General features: G+C 60.3%; 4 protein-coding genes across 9 annotated transcripts; 2 read left to right on the top strand and 2 right to left on the bottom strand.

Annotated features, from left to right (window-relative positions):
* The first annotated feature begins 154 nt into the window (after positions 1–154).
* Positions 155–4,216, top strand: BECN1 (beclin 1). 2 transcript variants are annotated; one of them, XM_027664837.1, is made up of 11 exons: positions 155–321; positions 414–481; positions 560–618; positions 963–1,053; positions 1,311–1,447; positions 1,616–1,810; positions 2,010–2,156; positions 2,622–2,771; positions 2,858–2,918; positions 3,382–3,524; positions 3,814–4,216. In XM_027664837.1, the coding sequence occupies exons 1-11, from the start codon at positions 195–197 to the stop codon at positions 3,980–3,982; spliced, it is 1,347 nt and encodes a 448-aa protein (XP_027520638.1). In that variant the 5' UTR covers positions 155–194; the 3' UTR covers positions 3,983–4,216. The 2 variants fall into 2 exon arrangements, with proteins under 2 accessions (XP_027520638.1, XP_027520637.1); XM_027664836.1 differs by having other exon boundaries at positions 183–321; positions 414–618.
* CNTD1 (cyclin N-terminal domain containing 1) lies at positions 4,079–8,165 on the bottom strand. Of its 4 annotated transcripts, none has more exons than XM_027664838.1 (7): positions 7,820–8,165; positions 7,649–7,724; positions 7,225–7,399; positions 6,618–6,780; positions 6,049–6,193; positions 5,593–5,689; positions 4,079–5,225 (listed from the first exon to the last, which is right to left on the bottom strand). In XM_027664838.1, the coding sequence occupies exons 1-7, from the start codon at positions 7,989–7,991 to the stop codon at positions 5,064–5,066; spliced, it is 990 nt and encodes a 329-aa protein (XP_027520639.1). In that variant the 5' UTR covers positions 7,992–8,165; the 3' UTR covers positions 4,079–5,063. The 4 variants fall into 4 exon arrangements, with proteins under 4 accessions (XP_027520639.1, XP_027520640.1, XP_027520642.1 ...); XM_027664839.1 differs by having other exon boundaries at positions 6,051–6,193; positions 6,618–6,717; XM_027664841.1 differs by having other exon boundaries at positions 6,051–6,193; positions 7,225–7,724; positions 7,820–7,865.
* A 190-nt stretch (positions 8,166–8,355) lies between these two features.
* On the top strand, positions 8,356–9,038 carry LOC113957417 (cytochrome c oxidase assembly factor 3 homolog, mitochondrial). The gene is given in 2 exon segments (XM_027664897.1): positions 8,356–8,596; positions 8,677–9,038. Coding segments are annotated over 2 exon segments (354 nt in total). The 3' UTR covers positions 8,790–9,038.
* A 165-nt stretch (positions 9,039–9,203) lies between these two features.
* On the bottom strand, positions 9,204–21,279 carry WNK4 (WNK lysine deficient protein kinase 4). Of its 2 annotated transcripts, none has more exons than XM_027664896.1 (20): positions 20,854–21,279; positions 15,638–15,810; positions 15,209–15,429; positions 14,960–15,117; positions 14,312–14,400; positions 14,017–14,236; positions 13,611–13,941; positions 13,320–13,450; positions 13,182–13,249; positions 12,950–13,091; positions 12,763–12,879; positions 12,533–12,688; positions 12,200–12,257; positions 11,923–12,057; positions 11,211–11,797; positions 10,892–10,988; positions 10,356–10,779; positions 10,018–10,220; positions 9,811–9,908; positions 9,204–9,721 (listed from the first exon to the last, which is right to left on the bottom strand). In XM_027664896.1, exons 1-20 carry the CDS (start codon positions 21,262–21,264, stop codon positions 9,422–9,424), a joined length of 4,119 nt encoding a protein of 1,372 aa, XP_027520697.1. In that variant the 5' UTR covers positions 21,265–21,279; the 3' UTR covers positions 9,204–9,421. The 2 variants fall into 2 exon arrangements, with proteins under 2 accessions (XP_027520697.1, XP_027520696.1); XM_027664895.1 differs by having other exon boundaries at positions 9,585–9,698; positions 20,854–21,264.
* Between the last annotated feature and the right edge of the window lie 162 nt (positions 21,280–21,441).

Genomic DNA, 21,441 nt, shown 5'->3' with positions numbered 1-21,441 from the left:
CCCCCGCCCTGCGCGCGCACGCGCCGCCGGGTCCTGGCCGCTCACACGCGGCCCCGCCACCAGCACCGCCGCCGGGGAGGGGCTACGGAAAATGGCGCGGGCGGCCCCGCGCGCGCACACATCCCTGCCAGGACCGCGCCCCGCGTGCGTCACGTCCGGCGCGCGGCGATGGCGGGGCGCGCGCGGGCGGCGCGATGGAGGCAGCGCGGGCGGGCGGCGGCACCGCGCACGTCAGCTTCGTGTGCCAGCGCTGCCTCCAGCCGCTCAAGCTCGACACCTCCTTCAAGGTCCTCGACCGCCTCACCATCCAGGAGCTCACCGGTACCGCCGGCGCGGCGCGGCGGGGCGGGGCGGGGGACTGGGGCCGGGGTGAGGCCCAGGCGCGGGCCCGGCTGACGCCTCCTCTCCCGCAGCCCCGCTGGTGACTGCCGCCCCTGCCCGGCCCGGGGACGCGCACGAAGAGGAGAGCGCCCTGACGGAGGTACGGCGGGGTCGGGCCTGGCGGGGAGCGGCGGCGGCTCCGCCGGGCCCCCCGGTGACGGTGCCCCCTTGCCCCCAGGAAGCCTTCACGGAGAATCGGCAGGATGGCGTGTCCAGGAGGTTCATCCCGCCAGCCAGGTACGGCCGCTGTCACCGCGCTCCTGCCGGGCCCGGCCCAGCTTGGAGCCCTCCTGCTCCTTCCGCCCAGCCCGAGCCGGTGCTACGGGAAAAGGTCCCCGCCGGACCTTAGAGCCTCCCCCGCGGGAGCCCCGTGGCCCTCGGGCTGCTCGGCAGTTCGGACACACAGAACTACTCAGCACTCGGGGGGCTGCTCCTCAGCTGTGGGTCAGACCCGGCAGAGCTCCCAAAACGTGGGCTGCCCCCTGTGCTCCCCCACCCTGGCCCAGCCCCAAGTCCAGGTCTGGCACTGGAGCTGCCTCTCCGTGCCCCTCAGCACTCACCTCAATAACATTCTTTCCAAGAATGATGTCAACAGAAAGTGCCAACAGTTTCACCCTGATCGGGGAGGCGTCGGATGGCGGCACCATGGAAAACCTCAGCCGGAGACTGAAGGCAAGTGGGACTTGAGCTGGTAAATTCGGGTACTTGTGAATGCAGTACCAGTTTTGCTTGATGCCCTGCAAAACTAAACTGCAAAGTTCTGTGAAGTACTGGCCTTCCAGGGGCTTAGTTGGTGAGTAGTTCAGTAAAGCTGGATTGTATCAATCGATATTTGACCCCCAAGGAAGACTTTGCCAACTGGAGCTGCTGAAAGCCAGCAGGCAGCTGCCTGTGGCTCCACTTTGCACTAAGGTGAGCTTTGTCTGCAGGTCACCGGCGACCTCTTTGACATCATGTCTGGGCAGACAGACGTGGATCACCCCCTGTGTGAGGAGTGCACAGACACCCTGCTGGACCAGCTGGACACACAGCTCAACATCACAGAGAATGAGTGCCAGAACTACAAGTGAGTGATCCAGAGGTGACCCGAGACCAAGTTGTTGTAGCTTGAAGCAGGATCAGCACGGAGAGGTCGGGGTTGGCAAGAGGTGCAGGGGCTGCCACAGAAGCGAGGACTGGCAGTGGAGCACTTCCCAGGATCCCTGTTTTGGTAATCCTGTCTGCTCTCCTTTAGGAGATGTCTGGAGATACTGGAACAGATGAACGAGGATGATAAGGAGAAGCTACAGACAGAACTGAAAGAACTGGCGCTGGAGGAAGAGCAGCTGATTCAGGAGCTGGAGGATGTGGAGAAGAATCGCAAGATTGTAGCTGAGGACTTTGAGAGAGTCAGGGCAGAGGCTGAACGGCTGGAGCAGGAAGAGGCTCAGTGAGTGAACTGTACCTGCAGCCTGTGGTGGGGGTTGGAGGCAACAGAGAAATGAGGTTGTAATGTGAGAAATCTGTAAATGTGCCCAACGGCTTGTTCTCTGCAGAAGGGAAGGTGGCCAGACCAAACTGACCCACAGAGACATCCCTCTGATGTAAAAGGTGGCACTTAGCACTTCTTGTCTTGCTTTTGCTCAAAGGTATCAGAAGGAATACTGTGAGTTCAAGAGGCAGCAGCTGGAGCTGGATGATGAGCTGAAAAGCGTGGACAACCAAATGCGCTATGCCCAGATGCAGTTGGATAAACTAAAGAAAACCAATGTGTTCAATGCAACCTTTCATATCTGGTAAGGTAGACACTGGAGTATCGTGTCCATTTGCTTGGAAGCTGCAGTGTGGGGCTGTTTTAGTCACACTGCATTCAACAGGAAAGGTGCAAGCCAGGTCACAGTCACCTCCCAGCCTCAGCTCCCAGCAGCGGCAGCTGAGCAAGGTGGGCCAGGCTGTGGGACTGGTAAATGGCTCCTTCACCAACCCCAGTAACACTTCCAGCCAGCAGTGACACTGGCATTGGAAGTCACAGAGCAGGTGGTTCAGGGAGGCTGGTTGCATTTTTTTTAGTTGTGTTTTTATGAAAAAAAAGAAGACAAGTGGCTGGTATTTACATACACTTGTTGAGCAAAGTCCCAAACCCACCGTGTGTGTGGCTGGCACTGTGTGTGCCGTGCTGTTGGGACACAGCCCCTGTTTGGTTCTTGTGCCAGGAGCTGTTCCCAGCCCAGCACACTTACTTATAATTCCTCTTATCACAGGCACAGCGGGCAGTTTGGCACAATAAACAACTTCAGGCTTGGCCGCCTCCCCAGCGTTCCTGTGGAGTGGAATGAGATCAACGCTGCCTGGGGCCAGACAGTGCTGCTGCTGCACGCCCTGGCCAACAAAATGGGCCTGAAGTTTCAGAGGTACACACAGTGCCACACACAGGTCCCTTACAGCCCAGAGAAAGGCAGGGCAGACTGAGGTGCCTCTAAATCCTGTCTCCTTTCAGATACCGTCTTGTCCCCTATGGCAACCACTCGTATTTGGAGTCCCTCACGGATAAATCCAAGGTGAGAGATCCCACACGAATCATGGGACATGGACCTTGAGTGCCAGAGCCCTGGTCATCCTGGGAATGCAGCAAACAAACTTGGTCTTTATGAATGTGGAGTCCAGGAGAGCTGGCTGCCCCAGCTCCTCCAGCATGGTAACATCTCACTCCACATGCTGTATCAAGCCACTGGTTCTGCCAGCCTGTGGTGTTAAAAGTGACAGAACTGTTGAATACACCATAGCTGGCTGGAGGCAGATGGCATGGTTTGGGGTGATTGGCAGGTGGGTGGAGTGATTTGGGATTGGTGGAGGTCAGGAACGCATGGCAGGCACTGAGACAAAACCAGTCACACTCGCTCTATGCCACCAACTGCTTCTGAGTGTCCTGTGAGGAATTCAAGGCTCACATGAAGTTAAAGAGCTGCAGTGACTGTATTTAAAACAAGTGCTTGGGGTGCCCAATACAAACCTCTTTTCCAGGAGCTCCCCTTGTACTGCTCTGGAGGCCTGAGGTTCTTCTGGGACAATAAGTTTGACCATGCCATGGTGGCGTTCCTGGACTGTGTGCAGCAGTTTAAAGAGGAAGTGGAAAAAGGTGAAACTCGGTTTTGTTTGCCTTACAGGTGAGTGTTGCCACGTAACTGTCAAATTAACCCCTGTGTGCTGTCCCCAGCACTGCTTGGTGTTTCAGTCCTGGCTTTCTGGAGTTATCTGAGATTCTTTATCATGTGCACTTACTAGTTTAATTGAAATTTAAAGCCAGCCCCCCTGAGGCTTGTTAGGTTCCCTTTAAAAACAAAGTATTTTTATGGGATGGTATGAATGTCAGATTCAAAATCTAGTGCTTGATGTCATACTGAGATTAAATGTTTGCAGGAGGAATGCACTAATAAAACCTTGTGTGTGATACAGGATGGACGTGGAGAAAGGAAAGATTGAAGACACAGGTGGCAGTGGTGGCTCTTACTCAATTAAAACACAATTTAACTCTGAGGAGCAATGGACAAAAGCACTAAAATTCATGTTAACTAACCTGAAATGGGGCCTTGCCTGGGTCTCATCCCAATTCTATAACAAGTAACCATGGTCATAATTTGACCTGGCAGCTGTGGGTGTCTGCATTAACGTTGGAGAAAGGCAAGTTAAGATGTTTCTTAATATTAACCAGTACAAAATGTTTACAATACCAAAAATCCACAAGACACTTTATTTAAAATGCCATTATTACAAGTAGTTTATAGAAAAGCAATATGCAAAGTTGTATCATTGAGTTGAACAGAATAAACTCAGCTATTAAATGGATGCTAAACTGGTACTTTTGGGGTTTATGACCAATGTTACAAACACAGGGAATAACATGGAAAAACTCTCACAACTCTGCCTGATCATTAAAGAGTAACTACAGTTTGAAATAAAGTATTTTCCCAGTCACATCAGCACTTCTTTGTACCACTGAGCTTAAACAAGGTTTGATACCACTTAAAACAGTTTGTAATCCCTCTTGCAGCCTATTCCTGCACTGAGGAAACACTAAAACTATTCCTTGCTCTGAGTGGTTTCCTTCAGCTCTGCCTGGCACAGCACAAACCCTGGCACTCACAGGGCACCTGCCTGGGCACCTGCTGTCATGACAGGATTCTGTCCTTGTCACAATGCTGGTCGTTACTGGCTGTGGTAGGGCAAGAGCAAAAGTGTTCCAAGTGCTGGCAGAGGGGAAATAGTCACAGGCAGCTGGAAACAGGGATTTTAGAAAAGCAGCAGGTGGAGACAGCACAGCACCGTTTGTAACATGGGTGTCAGAGCTGCTCCCAGCAATCCTGGTCATGGCTGAGCACCAGGCACAGCAGCACCTTTCAGACATGACTACTGTGAGGAGTCTGTTCAGTCAAAGGGAACTTTGACCCAACTTAAAAGATGCACCTCTTACAATAAACCTCTGGGTCCCAAAGAGGCATTTCTAAAAACTACTGTGCTGCTCAGCCTCCCTCCAAAGTGTGACTGGGATGCCTGGCAGGACGAGCTTTGCTAATTCACACGACTGCTTTTCCAGAACCCCTGATGCTCAGGACCAAAGGTAATCCTGAGCTTTGCTGGGAGCCCAGGTAGTGTCACAGAGGAGGAACTGTGGGTTCAGCAGCGTGACAGTTCCAGACAAAGTGGCTCTATTTCAGGGGCAGAATCCTGCCTTTGGGAGCCTTGGTCCCACAGCTCCCATGGTGCTGCCTGGGCACGGCGCTGCCCAGGATGCGCCTCAGCACCGCGTACGAGAACTCCTCGATGCTTTGTGGAGTAATGCCAGTGATACAGTTCAAATGCTCCACAACCTGAAAACAGAAAAGACAGGGTGCCTAAAGGCCGTGAGTTTACAGCCTAACAAGAGTAACTGCTCCATGGGCACGTTTCACAGGGAGTTGTCCTCCATTTGTTTCTCTACCTGCCAGCAAAACGCTGCCTGTGGGGGTTTGTCCTGGCCTTGAAGCACTGAAGACAAGGACACACACCAGTGCCAGTACATGCTGCACTACACCATGGCCTCCTGAGGCCCAGGAACTTCCTGCTAAAACCCCTGAGATGTTCCCTCCCTCATGCCACTGCCAGCACAGCCCCACCTATGTCCTTGCTGTGCTGAAACAGATAAACCACCCTGGCGTCGTGTTCCTATAGAGCCAACACGTTCAGCAGCAACTGTACCTGCTCCCAGTGCCCAGGGCTCAGGATGAACATGCCTGTGCTGATGATTCCAACAGCCAAGAGCATGAAATCTTCCTTCACTGTCAAAAACTTGGCTCTGCAGAAGGAGAAGTGTGTTCAGGTGTAAAACGCTGCTTCACAGCTCAAAAGCACCCACTGCTGCACTTGCCACGGCCCAGGACACAACCAAGGCCTGACATTGGGAGCTGGAACTGATAGTGCATGGCTAGACTTTCATGACCAAGTAAAACACTCTCCTTGCCCCTGAAGCAGCTGTGGAGAAGCACGCTGCTGTGAACTGCTGTATTAAGAAACAGTGCTGAAAGCCCCCCAGATTAATTTTTTTAAAAAGATGCCCCGAAAATGGCATAATGGGAATTATGCTACTATTCATTAGCTTTTCTTAGGGTTTTAATTTCAAAGGGTTTTTAATTCATGGTCAGGTAAGACCCTTACACCTGCAGCTTGCTGGGTGTGGAGTTTTCGATGGCGATCTTCAGCAAAGTGTCATAGATGGTCTCTCTGGACAGGTAGCAGAAGTCCAGCAGCTGCACACACATGTGGTGCAAGGGTTTAGCAGGAAGCAAGCACCCATTGTGTCCTGGCAGAGATCACAACATCAGCCCAACATTTTGGGTCAATAAATTGAATTAGAAATGTTAGGTACTGTAAGGGAGGGATGGAGGCTTCTGAGGAAAAGTGCCCTGTCTCTGAATGCCACATGCTCCCTCAGCCTCAGTATAATTTCACTCACTCTCACATTCAGGTTGTCACACCTGGGCCAAGAAAATGGTGAGTGATTGTAGAAAATGCAGCCTTACACCAGGTTTGGGGGGTTTAAACTGGCTGTCCAGCAACATTCATCATGCTCTACAAAGTTCTCATCTGAAAAGTGAAGCCCTGGACAACATGAACGGTTCAACATGCAAAAATCTCTAATATGAGATGTTTCAGTTCAGATCAGCACCAGCTCTATCACTCTTTTAAAAAACTTCCTTCCAATTCTCTTTGATTGATATTCTCACCTAGAACCTCCAGAAGCAATTCCACGTAGGCCAACGGAGTGGGCACATTGATGTGGAAGTGCAGAGTGTTTAAAACAGCAAGCTCTGAATCCAGCAACTCCTGTTTAGTGTAAGAGTATTTTAAGGATTGCAGAAATTTTAAAGCTGTGTCACTGGTCACTCTCTGAAGAGGAAAAAAGAGAAAAGACATCTTCCAGGCAATAAGGCCCTTGGCAGGAACAAAGTGCTCCCTCACCTCCCTCCTCCCGCTGAGCACGAGGCTGCGACTCACCTGCCTGCCCTTTGAGCTGGCATGAGAAACTCAGCTCAGACCTTTCCCAGAGTTTTCCTCAACTCCCTAAACCATCCCCAGGAAGGTGTGAACCCCTGTGGCCACACGATTTTTGACAACCACAGGCTAAGTGTTTCCTGCCCTTTTTTCCCCAGCACTGGGAACATTTCCCCGCAAATCGTCACGGGACAATTTGCCTGCCCTGAAGGGAATGTCATGTCTTTTGCATTTCATTATCACTATTGCCTTTCAGAGAGGAAATCTATTTTTAAGAGAGGTGAACACAGTGCAGATTGAACCCCACTGCTAAAGCAAGGACAGGCTGAGCTGGCTTACGCTATAGTGCAGGGAGAGTTTGCTCGCGAGCTGAATGCATGACACAAGTCGCAGGACAAAGGTGCTGACTATCTGATCCCTCACAGAGCTCCAGCTGCTCCCTTGTCCTTGGGCACCACCTTTAACACTCCCACTGGAGGACTCCCACAGCTGTTCTAACTGCTTGATCATAAACCTGCAAAACTCACAGTTGCTCAGAGCACAGTTCTCTTTGCTGAGGAAGGAAGAAAGGCAATTCCACATATATTCAGAGTATACACAGAGCTGGTAATTTGGATTAAATGGATGAAGAGACAGAGCACTCAACACACAGAGAAGTCGTGTGTGGTTTGGGTGAGGGGACAGAGCAGGACAGGGCAGGACCGAGCATGGGCAGCACAGCCAGAGAACAGGAAACAAACTAAGTGTTCCGGGCTCTTGTTACCTTTCGAGTAACTCCACTGCTTGGTACCTCGCCGATTGGTCCAAGCGCCATTTCTCAGACAAAAGGAATATAAATTCTGCAAAGAGCACAGCAGTCACTGGTTCAGTCTCCTGAAGCTCACTGTACAGCTGTGACCTGCCCTGGGGGCTGCTGTAGCCAAGTCAGTCTCACCCACGATCCGCGTGTCCTTGAAGCTCCCGGCGTGCTCCGGCAGCTCGCTCAGGTACTGCTCATTCTCTGTGGCCAAGTGGATCAGCGTGTCCTCGATGATTTCAGGAGTGACCCCGCTGAACACGGGGCCTGGGTCACGGTTCCAGAGTTCCACGGGCACCGGGGACCCCATTTAATTTAGCAGGTTGGGGTCGAAGCCATAATGATGACAATGGTTCCACCAGCCCCACAGGGGCAGGGCAGGGCCCCACCAGCCCCTCCGGGCGCCCGGAGACACCACTGGGAGGGCACGGCCCCTCGGTGAGGCTGCGTTCGGGCAGGGACAGGGGCAGGGGCAGGTTCAGGCAGTGGGCCCGGTGGGGCAGGGGCGGGCGATGGGCCCGGTTGCTGCAGGCTCAGCCTGCAGCGCCCTCCGGGTCTCGTGACCCCGCTCCGCCAATCAGCGAGCGCCGCGGCCGGCACGCGCCGGGCCTCAGCCAACCACTCGACGCCGCGCGCCGTCCGCGCCCTCCGATTGGTCAGCGCCCGCCGACCGGATGTAACGTCACTGCGCCGCGCGGAGGCTGCGGGGGAAGATGGCGGCGCCGGAGGAACCGGGCGCGGTGGCGGCGTTCGCGAAGCGCATCGACCCTGCCCGGGAGCCGGGGCTCAGCCCCGAGCAACGCCGCCTCATGGCGCAGGTGGAGTACGCCCAGCGCCAGCGCGTCCTGCGGCGCCGGCTCCGCGGCCGCAACAGTCTGCTGGCGCTCGGCATCGCCGCGGTGACGCTTGGAATCTGTATCCTCCACGGCTGGAGCGGGGCGGGGCCAGGGGGCGCCGGGGCCACGCCCGCTGCTTTTCCTTAACCCCTCCCGCAGACGGGTACACCTTCTACTCGGTGTCTCAGGAGCGGTTCCTGGACGAGCTGGAGCAGGAGGCGGAGGCGGCGCGGGCGCGGGCCCGGGCGCGGGCCGAGGGCGCGGCGAGCTGAGCGCGGAACGCCCGGCCCAGTCCGGCCCGTGACTGAGCTGCCGCCCCCGTGGGGCTGGACGGGCCTTGAGCCCGGGGCAGCCGCCCCCCGGGGGTTCGGGCCTGCCCCGTGCTCAGCCCGAGCCTGGGGAAGGTCCCGGGGGCTCCCCGCGGGCAGCCCCCACCCCGGGGCCTTTGCCGGCACCGTGCCCATGGGAAGGACAGGGGTGCCCAGGTCCCACCACTCCTTACAATAAACCCTCTCACTGGAGACCGTGTCAGTGCCCGTGGAGCAGCTGCTGGGCAGAGCCCGGCTCAGGATCTCACCCCCTCGGGGGCTGCTGGGGCGGGATTTTCTGTTCTGCTCTTTATTGTGGCACATCAAGGCCAGCAGCCACAGGTCCTGCCCAGTAGACACACACACACACTCCATTCATATTCAATCCGTGTTTATGAAAATGTCTTCTGCACACCAGTTCTTAACAAAGTGCTCCTGGATCCTGCGGCTCCTGGTGCTCCAGCTCCATCCTGTGACAGGGCCATGGGGAGCTCATCCCACCCCGTAGGGTGGGCGGGGGGCTCAGGCCCGTGTGGGAAGGGGGATGGAGATCAGTGTGGTGCAGGGCTGGGGCGAGCAGGGGCTCCGGGGTGGGCTCAGCTCAGTAAAGCCACAAGAGGTGGGGACACCTGGCACATGTCCTCCAGCAAAGGGGCTGGGGACAGCAGGGAGGGCCCCGGGAGCACAGGGTTGGAGGTGGGACAGACTTGCCCCTGGCCAGCTGCACTGCCCCTGCAGAGCCCGCAGGGTCCCCACCACAGGTCTGGGTTGCCCGGGGCTGGCACTGCCCTCCATGGGGTGCAGGGGCTCTGCCCTGGGGCCACAGGCACTTGGATGAGGTAGTTCATGAAGTCACTGCTGGCCAGCTGGCTACTGTGGAGAGAGGTGGCCATGAGCTGGGAGCATGCCAGGATCAGCCCCCATCCCTCACCCTAACCCCTACCCTCGCCCTAACCCTCACCTTAACCCTCACCCTTACCCTTACCATGCGGCCGAGGTCGTCGGCGAAGGTCACCCCCTTGCTGAGCCGCTGCTCCTGCGAGCCCGTGCTGCTGCCACTCAGCGAGTTACGGCGCATGATGCCTGCGGGGACAGCGGCCCTGAGCGGGGGCAACGGCCCTGCAACACCCAGCCCGGAGGGATCCCACAGACCCCGCCCAGCTCTGGGCTCTGGGGGGAGCGGGGCTGTCACCTGCGGGCTGTGCCAACTCCAGGCGCTGCAGGCTGTTGCGGCGGGAGGGGTTGAAGCTGCCCTTGGAGAGGCGGCGCTGGCGGCTGGACAGCATCGCGGCAGGAGAGACGATGCCCAGTGGTGGCTGCTTCCCCATCCTCAGGTACAGCTCCTCAATCTCCTTCTTCTGGGCGCTCTGCAGCAGCTGCACCTCGGCCAGGTGCCTGCGGAGGACACGGGGTGTGGCAGCAGGGCCTTGGGGAAGGAGCATCGCCCTCCCACCTGGGGTGGGTGGGAAGACCTGTCCCCTCCTGCAGGCCCCGTGTCACCTCTTGAGTGCAGCCCACCCTCCTGCTCACTTCTGGCGCAGGTTCTGCAGCTCCTCCCAGATCTCCTCGTCCTCGCTCTCGGTGTCGTCGCTGCTCACGTAGGACAGGCTGCGGGGGTAGCTCAGCCACACCTGGCTCAGCACGGCCTGGGGGGTGCTGTCTGTGCCCTCCTCCCCAGGGCCTTCCTGGTCGCTCTCCAGTGGTGCCACTGGCATCGTGCCCTCCTTGGCCAGTGCCTCTTCAGCCTTGGCTTCCTGCTCCGCTGCCTCCAGCACTGCATCCGAGTCGTTGCTTGAGCTGTGGCCCGTGTCGGGGACCGTGGGAGGCGGGGAGCCACTCGCTGGCCCCACTTGCTGCTCTCCCTCGCTGCTGCTCCCATTTTGCACAGGGGAGGGCGCAGGCAGGTCCTTGGTTGGTATCACGTGGAACCGGCCCAGCACCTGGGGCTTGGCTTCTGCTGGGGACAGGGGCAACTGGTGGGGTTCAGGGCTCATGGGCTGGCAGGAACATCACGTGCCCCAGCACGGGCACAGCTCCAGTGCAGCCCCAGCCCTGCCCCGCCTCACCTTCGTTGATGGGTGAGAGCTGGGCCATGCGCACGGCAGGGTCCGGCAACTCCGACACGATGAGTGAATGGCTGGGCTTGGGGACACCGGGTGGCACCTGTGGGACCTGAGCACAATCAGCTGCCCCTTCCCACGTCCCCTCACATGTCCTGTTCCCCCACCGCTGCTCCTGGAACCCACTGCCCACTCATTCCTCCCAGTATCCAAGTGGTTCCACAAGCCATGAGGCTTCCTGTTCCCCTGCAGCTACCACCCAGCCTCCCTGGCACTGAGCTTCACCTCAAGCAGCCTTGGGGAGCCTTTGCACCCCCATACTCACCGTGCTGCCCTCTGGGCTCCCTGGCGTGGACGAGCTCAGCGGTGGCAGGGGACTACCCACGGCCTCACTGTCTGTGGGGCACATTGGGGCTGGTGCTGGGGGTGGGAAGGATATGGGCCCCCCGGCAGTGGGGACATCAGCCCCTGCTGACTCCAAGATCCCACTGCCAGCCGGGACTGGCTTGACTGTGCTGGTGGGGTCGGGGTAGACAAAGCGTGGGGCCCCCAGGACAAGACTCTCTGGCCGTGGCAGCAGCGGAGGGTAGAGGTGCCCACCCGAGCTGGCAATAGGGGAGACAGTGGGCAGCAGCGTTTGGGCCACGCTCATCACTGCCAAGGAGAAGACGTTGGCCAGGGTCAGGAGGGGGGTGGTGGGGGACCAGGATGTGCTGGTCACAGGGGGGCTCAGGGGGCTGCTGAGCTCAGAGGAGACAGGGGACGTGGGGAGAGGCTGTGGGGACAGGAGTGCTTGGGGCAGGGCCGGTGGGACAGGCCCCTCTGGGGTCCTTGTGGGGGTCTGTGGGAACACCGGTGAAGACGTGAGCCAGGAGGGAGCCATTGAGATGAGTGGCCAGGTCTGCACGGAGCCTGCAGAGAAAGGAGCATCAGGAGTGGCTCCTGAGTGCCCCCTCCTCCCCCCCCCACCCAGGCACCCCAGAGCCTCGATCCGGCGGCCCCGGTGTGATGGACACTGGCCCTGCCAGTGCCGGTACCTGCGGGGGCCTCCAGCGGTGCCGGGGCTGCCGGTGCCTCTGCAGGGCTGGCCAGGTCAGTCTCCGATGGGGAGCGGCTCAGTGATGGCAGGATGGGGGACTGCACAGAGAGTCTGGGACTGGTGCAACTCAGGTCTGCAGCACAGGGGTGACAACCAGGCTCAGCCAGGGCAGGACATGCCCCATGAGACCCCACCAGGGCTTGGCTGAGGCCATCCCCTGCCCTGCATGGGGCTTGGAGGGGACGAGAAGAGCCCACGCAGGGGCACAGACATACCACTGAGCGAGGACGAGGAGGAGATGGAGCGTGAGAGCCCCTGCAGCTGCAGGTCCACCTGCAAGGAGGATGAGCTAAGCCCAACACTGGGGCAGAGGCCCTGGCCAAGCTGTGCTAAGCCCCACCCTGGCCCTACTACCTGTAGAGACAGGAGCTGGAGGCTGTGCCAGGCAAGGGACCACCACCACTTGTCACAGCAGTGGGCAAGTGACCACAGGAGGACCCTGTACCCCAGCCCCCTTCCCCCCGGGCTCTCTGGGACCAGGCAGCACCCCCAGTCACACTGAGCATCAGCAGCTTTGCCAGCACTGGCAGGGCCGGGCTGGCACTCACAGGGCTGCCCACGCCACCCTCAGCCTCGGGGCTCCTGGGCAGCTCGGCGCCGCTGCGCCCGTCCTTGCGGAGCAGGGTCTCCACGCGGTGGATGATGTCCCGGATGCGGTTGATGAAGCCATCCCGCTCTGACTTGAGGATGAACTCGTTGTGGACCTGGGGGCAGAGGGGCTGGTCAGCAGCTGGCACAGCCAGGCAGATCCTCGCCCTCACCCTCACCCCGCACTCACCATGACAGCTGCGATTTCCTCCGGGTTGTCCCCATCCAGGTCAAACTTGAAGGTCACCATTTTGTTGTTGTAGGTCTGCAGCTGGCACTCCACCACCCGGTCACTCTTGTCGGAGATCTGTGGGTGGCAGAGCTGGCTCAGCCTGAGAGCGCCTGCCTGGCGCCCGCCTGGCACCTGTGGCACTCACGTTGGTTATGCGCAGCCTGGAGCGGGCTCGGCGCCGCAGCAGCTTCCCCGAGGTTCGCTTGGGCGGCAGCTTCGTGCTCTGCTCGCTGGCCGAGAGCCCCTCGTAGCCATCGCTCATGCCCGATGCCACATCTGAGGTGTAGCTGCAAGAAGCCCCAGCACTGGAGCATCAGCGTGGCCATTCCCAGGTGCCACACTCTCCATCCAGGCCTCACCCAGCCCCCCAGCCTCACCTGTCCACCGGGGAGGAGAAGCCGCTGGTGGGGGGCAAGCGGTCTGTGGGCAGCTGCACCGCGATGCTCTGAGGGGAGAGGACAGGGTGAGACGGTGCCACAGCCGCCCCGACCCCCCACCCACGGGGCCTCACTCACCGTGGGGAAGCAGCGCACGGGCCGGGTGGGAGGAGGGCTGGCAGGGTCCCCAGCCACAAAACTGCGGTGGGCCAGGTCTGGGGAGTCCAGGAAGCCGGAGGAGCTCAGGTATCCATCTGTCTCACAGTCGGCTGTGGAGGAGCACTGGCATGAACCAGAGCAAGTCCCCTTCCCAGCTGAGTGCCTGGGAAAGGGCTGTGGGGCTGGGAGAAGGAGAGGGATCCCCCACCCACCTCCCACCTCAGGTCCCCTGCTGCCCACCCAGCTGTCGCCCACCCAGTGCCTACGCACAGGTGGCCGAGGAGTAGCTGGTGTGCTGGTAGGCAAAGTGCTGGTGCTGGTCGGCCTCGGGCTCCTCAGGCTCCGGGGGGAAGGTGCTGCTGAAGACAGAGTCCCTGGAGCCAGGGATGGCTGGGGCAGGCGCGGGGGCACCGGGTGGCCGTGGGGACTTGAGCTCCTCCAGCAGCTGCAGGACACCCGGCGGCTGCTCTGGCTCTGCAGGTGATGGCACGTCCTGGACACGCTTCAGCTTCTCCCGCTTGCGCTTGATGGCGGCCACACGATCCCTCACCGCCTTGGCCACAAGTTTGTAATCGGCCTCACAGATGAAGCCCAGGACTACCTGCACGGAGGAGGCTTGTCACTTTGGGGTGCAGGGACCCCACAGCACCCAGGGCTCCCTTGTTCCCATCCCCACCATCTCCTGGGCCACTTCCTCTGCTACGTCCTTGTGGAGCTCAAAGAGGAACTCGATGGCGTTGTTGTCCTTGTATTTGCCGTGCAGCTTCTTCGTGTCATCCATGCGCAGCCAGAGCTTGAGCCCAGACTTGACACCATCATCCTCCTCAGCCAGCTCCACATGCACCCCCGTGTCCTCCTGGAAGAAGGAGTGCTCCAGCAGGTCCTGGATGGTGTACCTGCAGGGGACACAGTTCAGCAAGGGCTGGGGGCCAAGGGGGACCGTGCCACCCAGGCCCCAGCTCTGACCCCACCTCTCATTCTTGTCCATGCGGATGCAGCCTTCAATAATCTCCTTCAGCTCTGGCACCTTCACCTTGTAGAAGCTGCTGGGTTTCAGGCCCTGGGGGTGATGAATGTCAGCACCTTCTTCTGTGCCAACTCGCCGCAATGCCAGGCTCCCAGGGCCCGGAGAAGAACCAGCCCAGGGCTCCACTGGAACTGCAGCAGCTCCCATGGCCAAGCCACGTGTGCCTGCACGGGCCAGGATACCCTGGGGCTCTGGGTTTCCACCCCAGCAGGCAGGAGCTGGCAGGAACTGGCCATAACCGGCCAGGGCAGATGCCATGCCTGATGTAGGGGGTGGCCAAGCAGACCTGCTCCTGTTCCACCCCATTAATGTGCTGGCAGTGCCTAGTGTAGGGTGAGGGACACAGGGTCTGGCCAAGCCATGGCCCCACCACCACCACCACCACCACCACCACCCGCAGCTCCATGCCCCAGCACAGCAACCCCTCGCTGACCAGACTATCTTTAACCACTTGCACAACCTTCCCGGTGACACATTTTGGGCAGCAACAAGGCCTGACAGCTTCAGCTGACTGTCCCCCCCCCCTGCCCATTGTCCTGGCTCCTGCAGCATCAGCCAGCGGCGTCACCCACGCCCGGGGCTGGGGCCTCACCGAGGTGACCTTGCGGTAGATCTGGGCAGCGTTCTGGCACTCGGAATAGGGGTACTCTGAGGTGGCCATCTCCAGCATGCACATCCCGAAGGCGTAGACGTCCACTGCCTCGTCATACTTCTCCTCGTACATCTCTGGTGCCATGAACTCGGGGGTGCCTGGAGGTGGCAGTGGAGCTCAGTACCCCCGGGGAACCCACCCCCTGCAACCCCCCCAGCCCCTGCGAGCCCAGCCATGCTGAGACCCCACCTATGACACTCTTGGCAAAGGAGGCTCGCTTAAGTGTGGCCAGGCCCAGGTCCCCAATCTTGACCGAACCCGTGGGGCCCGTGATGAAGATGTTGTCACACTTGAGGTCACGGTGGATGATGGGAGGGGAGCGGGTGTGCAGGAAATGCAGCCCCTTGAGGATCTGCCGGCTCCAGCGCTGCAGCACCTTCAGCTTCATCTCCTTAAACCGCTTCAAGTACCTGCCAGGGACCAACAGGGCTCAGACCCCCAGGGCTCAGACCTGTGGGGCTCGGACCATGCCCCAGCCCTGGCCCAGCCCACTTTCCTCCTGCTGCCATGCCAAGGCTATCCAGACTCAGGTGCCCACACTGGGCAAGCAACAAAGAGCACCTCAGCAGGGACCCTGCCCCCTCCCCTGCACACCCCAATCCAGCGGTCCCTGCTCACGTTTTCAGGGTGCCAGATGTCATGAGCTCTGTGACCAGCACAATGCAGATCTGCCCTTTGATGGTTGACTTCCAGGAGTCGTAGAAGCGAACGATGTTGGGATGCTGCAGCCCCTTCAGCATCTCCACCTCCTCGCTGAACCGCTGCCGCTCTGTCTTCGACAGCTTCCGCGTCTGTGGGAGCCATCGAGGGGGTGAGGGGGGCACGTGGGGTCCTGCCGAGACCTGCTGTCCCCCGGCACAGCGGTGCACACAGGGCTGGGGCCGCCCCGGAACGTGGCCTCCCTCCACCCCTCTCCCCCTGCTCTGGGTGTGTGCACAACAGATGAGGCACTGAGAAGCGCTCGTGTGCTTCCCCGCTGTCCTGTGCTGGGGCCGCCCATCCCTCCCCTCGCTCAGCCCCCAGCCGGAGCCCACCCCCTCCCCACAGGACAGGGAAGCCCACCCTGCAGCCGTCCTGCCGAGGGGACATGCGGGGGTTCTGCAGCAGCGGTTGCCATCCTGCCCTGTGCAGACCCGATGGCCACGGCCCTTCTGCCCCTGCCGGGGCACCACCGGCACCAAGCTCTGCATGGCGGGGTGCCGGGACAGCCTCAATGAAGCCTTTGTTGGGGAAAGCGGGCGGGGGAGGCTCCAGCCCAGGTTTTTCCATGTTCCTCCTGCTCTAGTTAATTAAACTGGAAACCGAAGCCGAGGGTGCTGAGTGGAGCTGGGGTCGGGGCCAGCGGAGGGGACGGAACCCTCCATCCTGGAGGGACACAGCTTAAGAGTGCAGGGAAGGGTGGAGCTGACTGAACAGAGCTAGAGGAGCTGGATCCTGCCCTGAGCGGGGCAGCTGTGAGTGCCGAGCCCTGGGCAGAAGCAGGAGCAGAAGCACCAACAACTCCACCACAGCCTGGGATCCTGATGAGCTCAGCTGCTGGGGGCCTTCCAGCTGGGACCCCTGCCCAGCCCATGCTCGGGGGCAAGGAAACCGGAGCTGTGCTCGGCCCCTTGGCCGGTGGCTGCCATCCCTCAGCTCCAGCAGCTTTCGTAATATTTTCATTGCATCACAGGTGGCCCCACGGCCAGACTGGAGCCGCTTCATAATCCCCCCTGCATTTAACACACGCTCAGGGACCGGCTCAGCCCAGATGAGAACCTGAGCCTGCTGCAGTGGGATGAATGGGACCTTTCATACACGAGGAGGAAAACAGCCCCCGAACCCCTGCATGGCCAGCAGCAATCACCGGCTGCCCTGCCCAGTGCCACAGCCACCATCACGCCCTCTGGCTCCCCACTGCCCACAGAGGCATCCAGAGGCTTCACTGCACCCCACAAACCTGCAAGGGCACAAGGAAGCTGTCATGGGCTGTGAACAGGGGCAGAGAGGGAGTTGTGGGTGGCCACGGCTCTCCCAGCTCAGTGAGAGCAGACGCCGCCTGGATCAGTTGTGCCAGCACAGCCCCCACTGTGCCACCCCCAACCCCAGGCAGGACCCCAGCACAAGGCTTCCTCTCCCACTGTGCCTGGAGCAAAGTCTGGGGGAGCTGAGTGTGTCCTTTGAGCCTGTGCCAGGTCTGCTGGGCTCACCTGGCACCGTTCCTCATGCACGACCAAAGCGGCAGCCGCTCCCAGTCCCAGGCATCCTGATGCTCTCCCCATTGATTGTGGGGATCTGTGGCCAGAGGAGCACCAGGGAGGGCAGGGCAGGCAGGGCTGCCAGCACGGACATGCTGCACGGCACGGGCACACCACGTCCTCTCCTAAGAGCACCCGCACAGGGTGGGGGAGGACACTGGGGATGGTGGTGTGGGGACGGTGAGGAGCTGGTGGCAGTAGTCCAGCCCTATCCTGTGAGCCAGGAGCTGGCTGCCAGGGAGCCCGGCACAGCCAACACCAGGAGCTGAGGCCAGCAAGGGAGGAGGGAGGGCTGGGTATGGTGGCCGAGGATGGTTCTCGCCTCTGCAGCAGGACCTGTCCCCAGCACTTGGCAGTGTTGGTGCTCAGCACACTCCGCAGCACTCCCAGGGCTCTCCTGTTCCCATAGCACTCGCACTCTGGAGGAGCATTCACAGCAACACCATGGTGGGGCACAGAGCGGGTGCTGGAGAGCGCCCAGCCATGACCACAGCACCTCCAGCCACAGGGAAGTCCCAAGCCCCCTGCACAGGAGCCAACTCTACAGCAGCAGTGGGTGCCATTGCCTCACTGCCCTGCCCACAGGTCTGCCCTGCTGAGCAGGGAGCTCCTGCGTGCTCACAGGCATGTGAGCACACACACAAGGTGCCCCCCAGCCCCGGGGCTGCTGGCTGAGGTTACCAGTCCAATCTGGGTGCTGGAGCCGGGGGAGGCACGACAGCACCCACTGCCCAGGATGCTCTTGCCCACTGAGAAGCCCCAAGGGGTTCCACAGGAAAATCACTCACAGACAGGTATTTACAGCCCAACCCCACTCTGGGCCTCCGGTTTCCTCCCTGCTTCCTCCTTTCCCATTGCCCGCAGCACCTACCACAGAAATAGCCCTGGGCTAAAGCTGGAAAGCACAAACAGCGGGGCTGTGGACACAGGCAGGAGGCACAGACAGACGCTGCGTTCAGGAGTAGGGGGCAGTGGTACGAGGGGATGGGGCTGGGCAGGTCCCCAGAGGGGTCTCACAGGAAGACTGGACAGGCAAAACCAACCTAGAGTTTGCCAGACTCCGAGGAGGGAAGGGCAGGGCGAGGACAGTAGGGAGAGATGGGATTTGGGACTGGGATCCATCACAGCAGCTGGACAAGGCTCGCTGGTGCAGAACAGGTCAGGCCTGAGGTTAGGTATTCATTTGGAATTGAAAGGCAATAGAAGGAGAACTGTGAAATGCACAGGACAAAGCTATTTTTAAAGTGGCAGAACCACAACCACTTTTATTTGCGGTTCCAAATCCCATATTTGTGTCACAGTGTCCAGCTCTTTGCATGATTGCTGAAAAAAACAAACTTCTAAAAGTCTGCCTCTGTGCCCTCAGCCCCTTGTGGGACATGGATTTGGGGACAAGAGACACTGGATAAAGAGTGCTCAGTGGGATGAAGCCAAATAGTGGGTGGGGAGGGGAGAGGGCTGGGACAGAGGGGTGGGGGGGAGGTGCGGGGGTGGCACTGGGGGGGCAGTGGGGCTGGGGCTGCCCACAGGGATCTGGTTGTGCTCCCCTGGCAAGGTGTAGGGCAAGGAGAGCCAGGTCTGCCAGGTCTCCCAACACCATGGGATGCTCACAGGAGGGTCCCTGACACGAGCTCAGCTTAGACCCCGGCCTCTCTACACCCGCCCCCCGCCAGCTCCCCTGGGACCAAGGAAGTGGCTCCTGCCACTCCTGCCTGGCTGACTCACAGGACTGGCAGTGGGGCCAGCATGTGCCTGCTGGACTGAAGCATGGGAGCATTTTGCTTCCCAGCTTCCTTTCTCCCATCTGGATGGTGCAGCCTCAACTCCCCAGCAGCCTCTCACAAATGACCAGCGCTGCCTGCACGCACCTGCAGGGATGGGCAGGATGGCAGGGAAGGAGATGTGCTGCCAGTCCCACTGCACACGCCAGGTGCCAGCGCAGGGGAGATGGGGCACAGCTGTGACACGGGGCTGAGACCCACAGGGAGGGACACGGAGCCAGCTGAGTGGGAAGCACTGGGCACGGCTGACTCATCCAGAGAAGGTCCTGGTCTCACCAAGGAGAGTCTATCCCCGGCAGCAGCTGCCACCTGAAGGGACTCAGCAGAGGTCAGGGACATTTGGATGGAGCCATGGAGCTGCATGAGGGTGGGAGAACTGAGTCGGCTCCGGACTGAACTCTCAGCAATTCTGTGCAATCCATGAGGGGGGGCCAATCCTCACCTTCCTCATTAAGAGGCTACAGTCAGCCCTCCAGAAATCACCCACCTCTCTCTCAGGATCTCTTCTTGCTCTGGTGGGCTGCAGCCACCCCAAGGACCCAGCCCAGGCAGACACCTGCCACTGCAGCAAGCTTTTAGGAACAATTCAACAAACTCGCAAGACATGTTTTTCTGTGTCAACAAGGACTTGGACCTTCCCACCACAGCAGCCATCCCAGGGCCAGGAGCCTGTGGGAGACTTTGGACTTCACCAAAGCCCTTCCCCAGGGGCTTCAAGGAGAAAAGGGAGCCCCATGGCACAGCTCTCCTTGTGCACCTCCACGGGCAAGATCACCCCCATCAAAAACAATAAGTGGGCGAAGGCATTGCACAAGCAACATCTTCACCACTGCCCTCAGCATCCCATTGTCTGCATCCTGCTGTCAGGCTGTAAGGCAGCAAAGGGGATGAAGGAGTATGTCAGCAGAGAGGAACGCTCCTCAGAGACCTGCAAAACCACAGATAGCTGCTCCCAGCAGAGAGCCCCTGGCAGCATCACAGAAACCACACACAGGTGCCCACAGACTCTACTTCAGCAAAGGTCAAGCAGGCAGAGCACATCAAGGTCGTGTTGTACCCTGCTCCCAGCTAACACCCAGCCCCCGCCTGCTGCAGGCACGTGCTCCAGAGCAAACCAAGGGCTGTCGGAGCAAACCTCGGAGCCGTTTCCAGCACTGGCACAGACACATGGGCAGGGAGGGCACTGCTGCCCTCGCTGCCCTCCCAGGGGAAAATCTGCAAGCTGGTGGGCACCAGAAAGGCAGGGGGTTGTTCAGCCCCAGCAGCTCATCCTGGATCCACCTGTAAAGCCCCAGAGCAGGGACTGGCACCAAGAGGTTGGGTCCCCTGGCATGTTCCAAAGCACAGGCGGCAAAAAGGCAAACGGAAAACAGCACGTGATGGGCAGGAGGGCCAGGAGCGGCGGTGCTAAGCAGGAGTCTGGGCCCGGGCCAGGAGCCCCGCGAGGCACCAAGGCACTGGCAGTGATCGGCACAGTGCAGGGCAGCGAGGGGAGCCCGTGCCCAGCCACAGGTCCCTGCCCTGCCCGGCTGCTGTTGCCCGACTGGCTGGTAGTGCCTGGCAGAAGTGGGGGCTCGAGAGTCCCTGCCATTGCTAGAACAGGCTCCAGCCCGGGAAAGTGCCCTACGGGTCCCACACAGCTTTCAGGCAGGCAGCAGGGGTAAGTGGGCTCAGGCCTGGGGGCCTGCACATGCCAGGGAAACTGGATGGAGAAGGGTCCAAGTACCCCTCTCGAGCCCCTTGCCCCGGTGCAGGGGTCTGCGGGCGCGGGTAGAGCGCGAGTAGGCAGGGGCGGAGGCGCTGGCAGGGGCCGTACCTGCAGCTCGCACCAAGCCACCTCCACGGTGGTCTCCGTGTCCAGCCCCTTGTAGACGGTCTTGAAGGAGCCGCGGCCGATCTCGATGTCGAACTTGAGGAACCGGCCGTCGGGAGAGGTGGCGACCGCCCGCGTCTCCACCTCCTCGCTCTCCGTCTCCTCCGGCTCCCGGAGCCCGGCGACGCCCGACGGCGGCGGCGACCCCCCGAGCACTCCGTCCGGCGCCGGGTACCCCAGAAGCTCCAGCTCGGCCGAGCTCCGCCGGTTAAAGCGGAAGGAGGCGCGTCGGGAGTCGCGACCCGAGGGCCGTCGGCTGCGGTGAGGGGCCCGTCCGGGGAGCTCCGGTCCCGGCTCCGGCTCCGGCTCCGGTGCGGAGCCGTCACCCGCCCGCTCCGCCTCGGGCTGGGACATGGTTCCGGCAGCGGCGGGCTCGGCCGCCAGCATCGGCTCAGCCCGGCCGGGGCGGCCGCTCCCGCGCAGCTTCGCACCCGTTGCCGCCGCGACCCCGCAGCCAGGAGGGACCGCCGAGACCCGGCCCGGGCACCGGCCCCAGCCCCGCCGCTGCCCCGCCCGGCGGCACCGCCCCCG

The sequence above is a fragment of the Corapipo altera genome, unplaced genomic scaffold (assembly GCF_003945725.1).
Source record: "Corapipo altera isolate COAL_440 unplaced genomic scaffold, ASM394572v1 142, whole genome shotgun sequence".
Classification (NCBI taxonomy): Eukaryota; Metazoa; Chordata; class Aves; order Passeriformes; family Pipridae; genus Corapipo; species Corapipo altera.
This window is presented reverse-complemented; position numbering and strand designations above follow the sequence as displayed.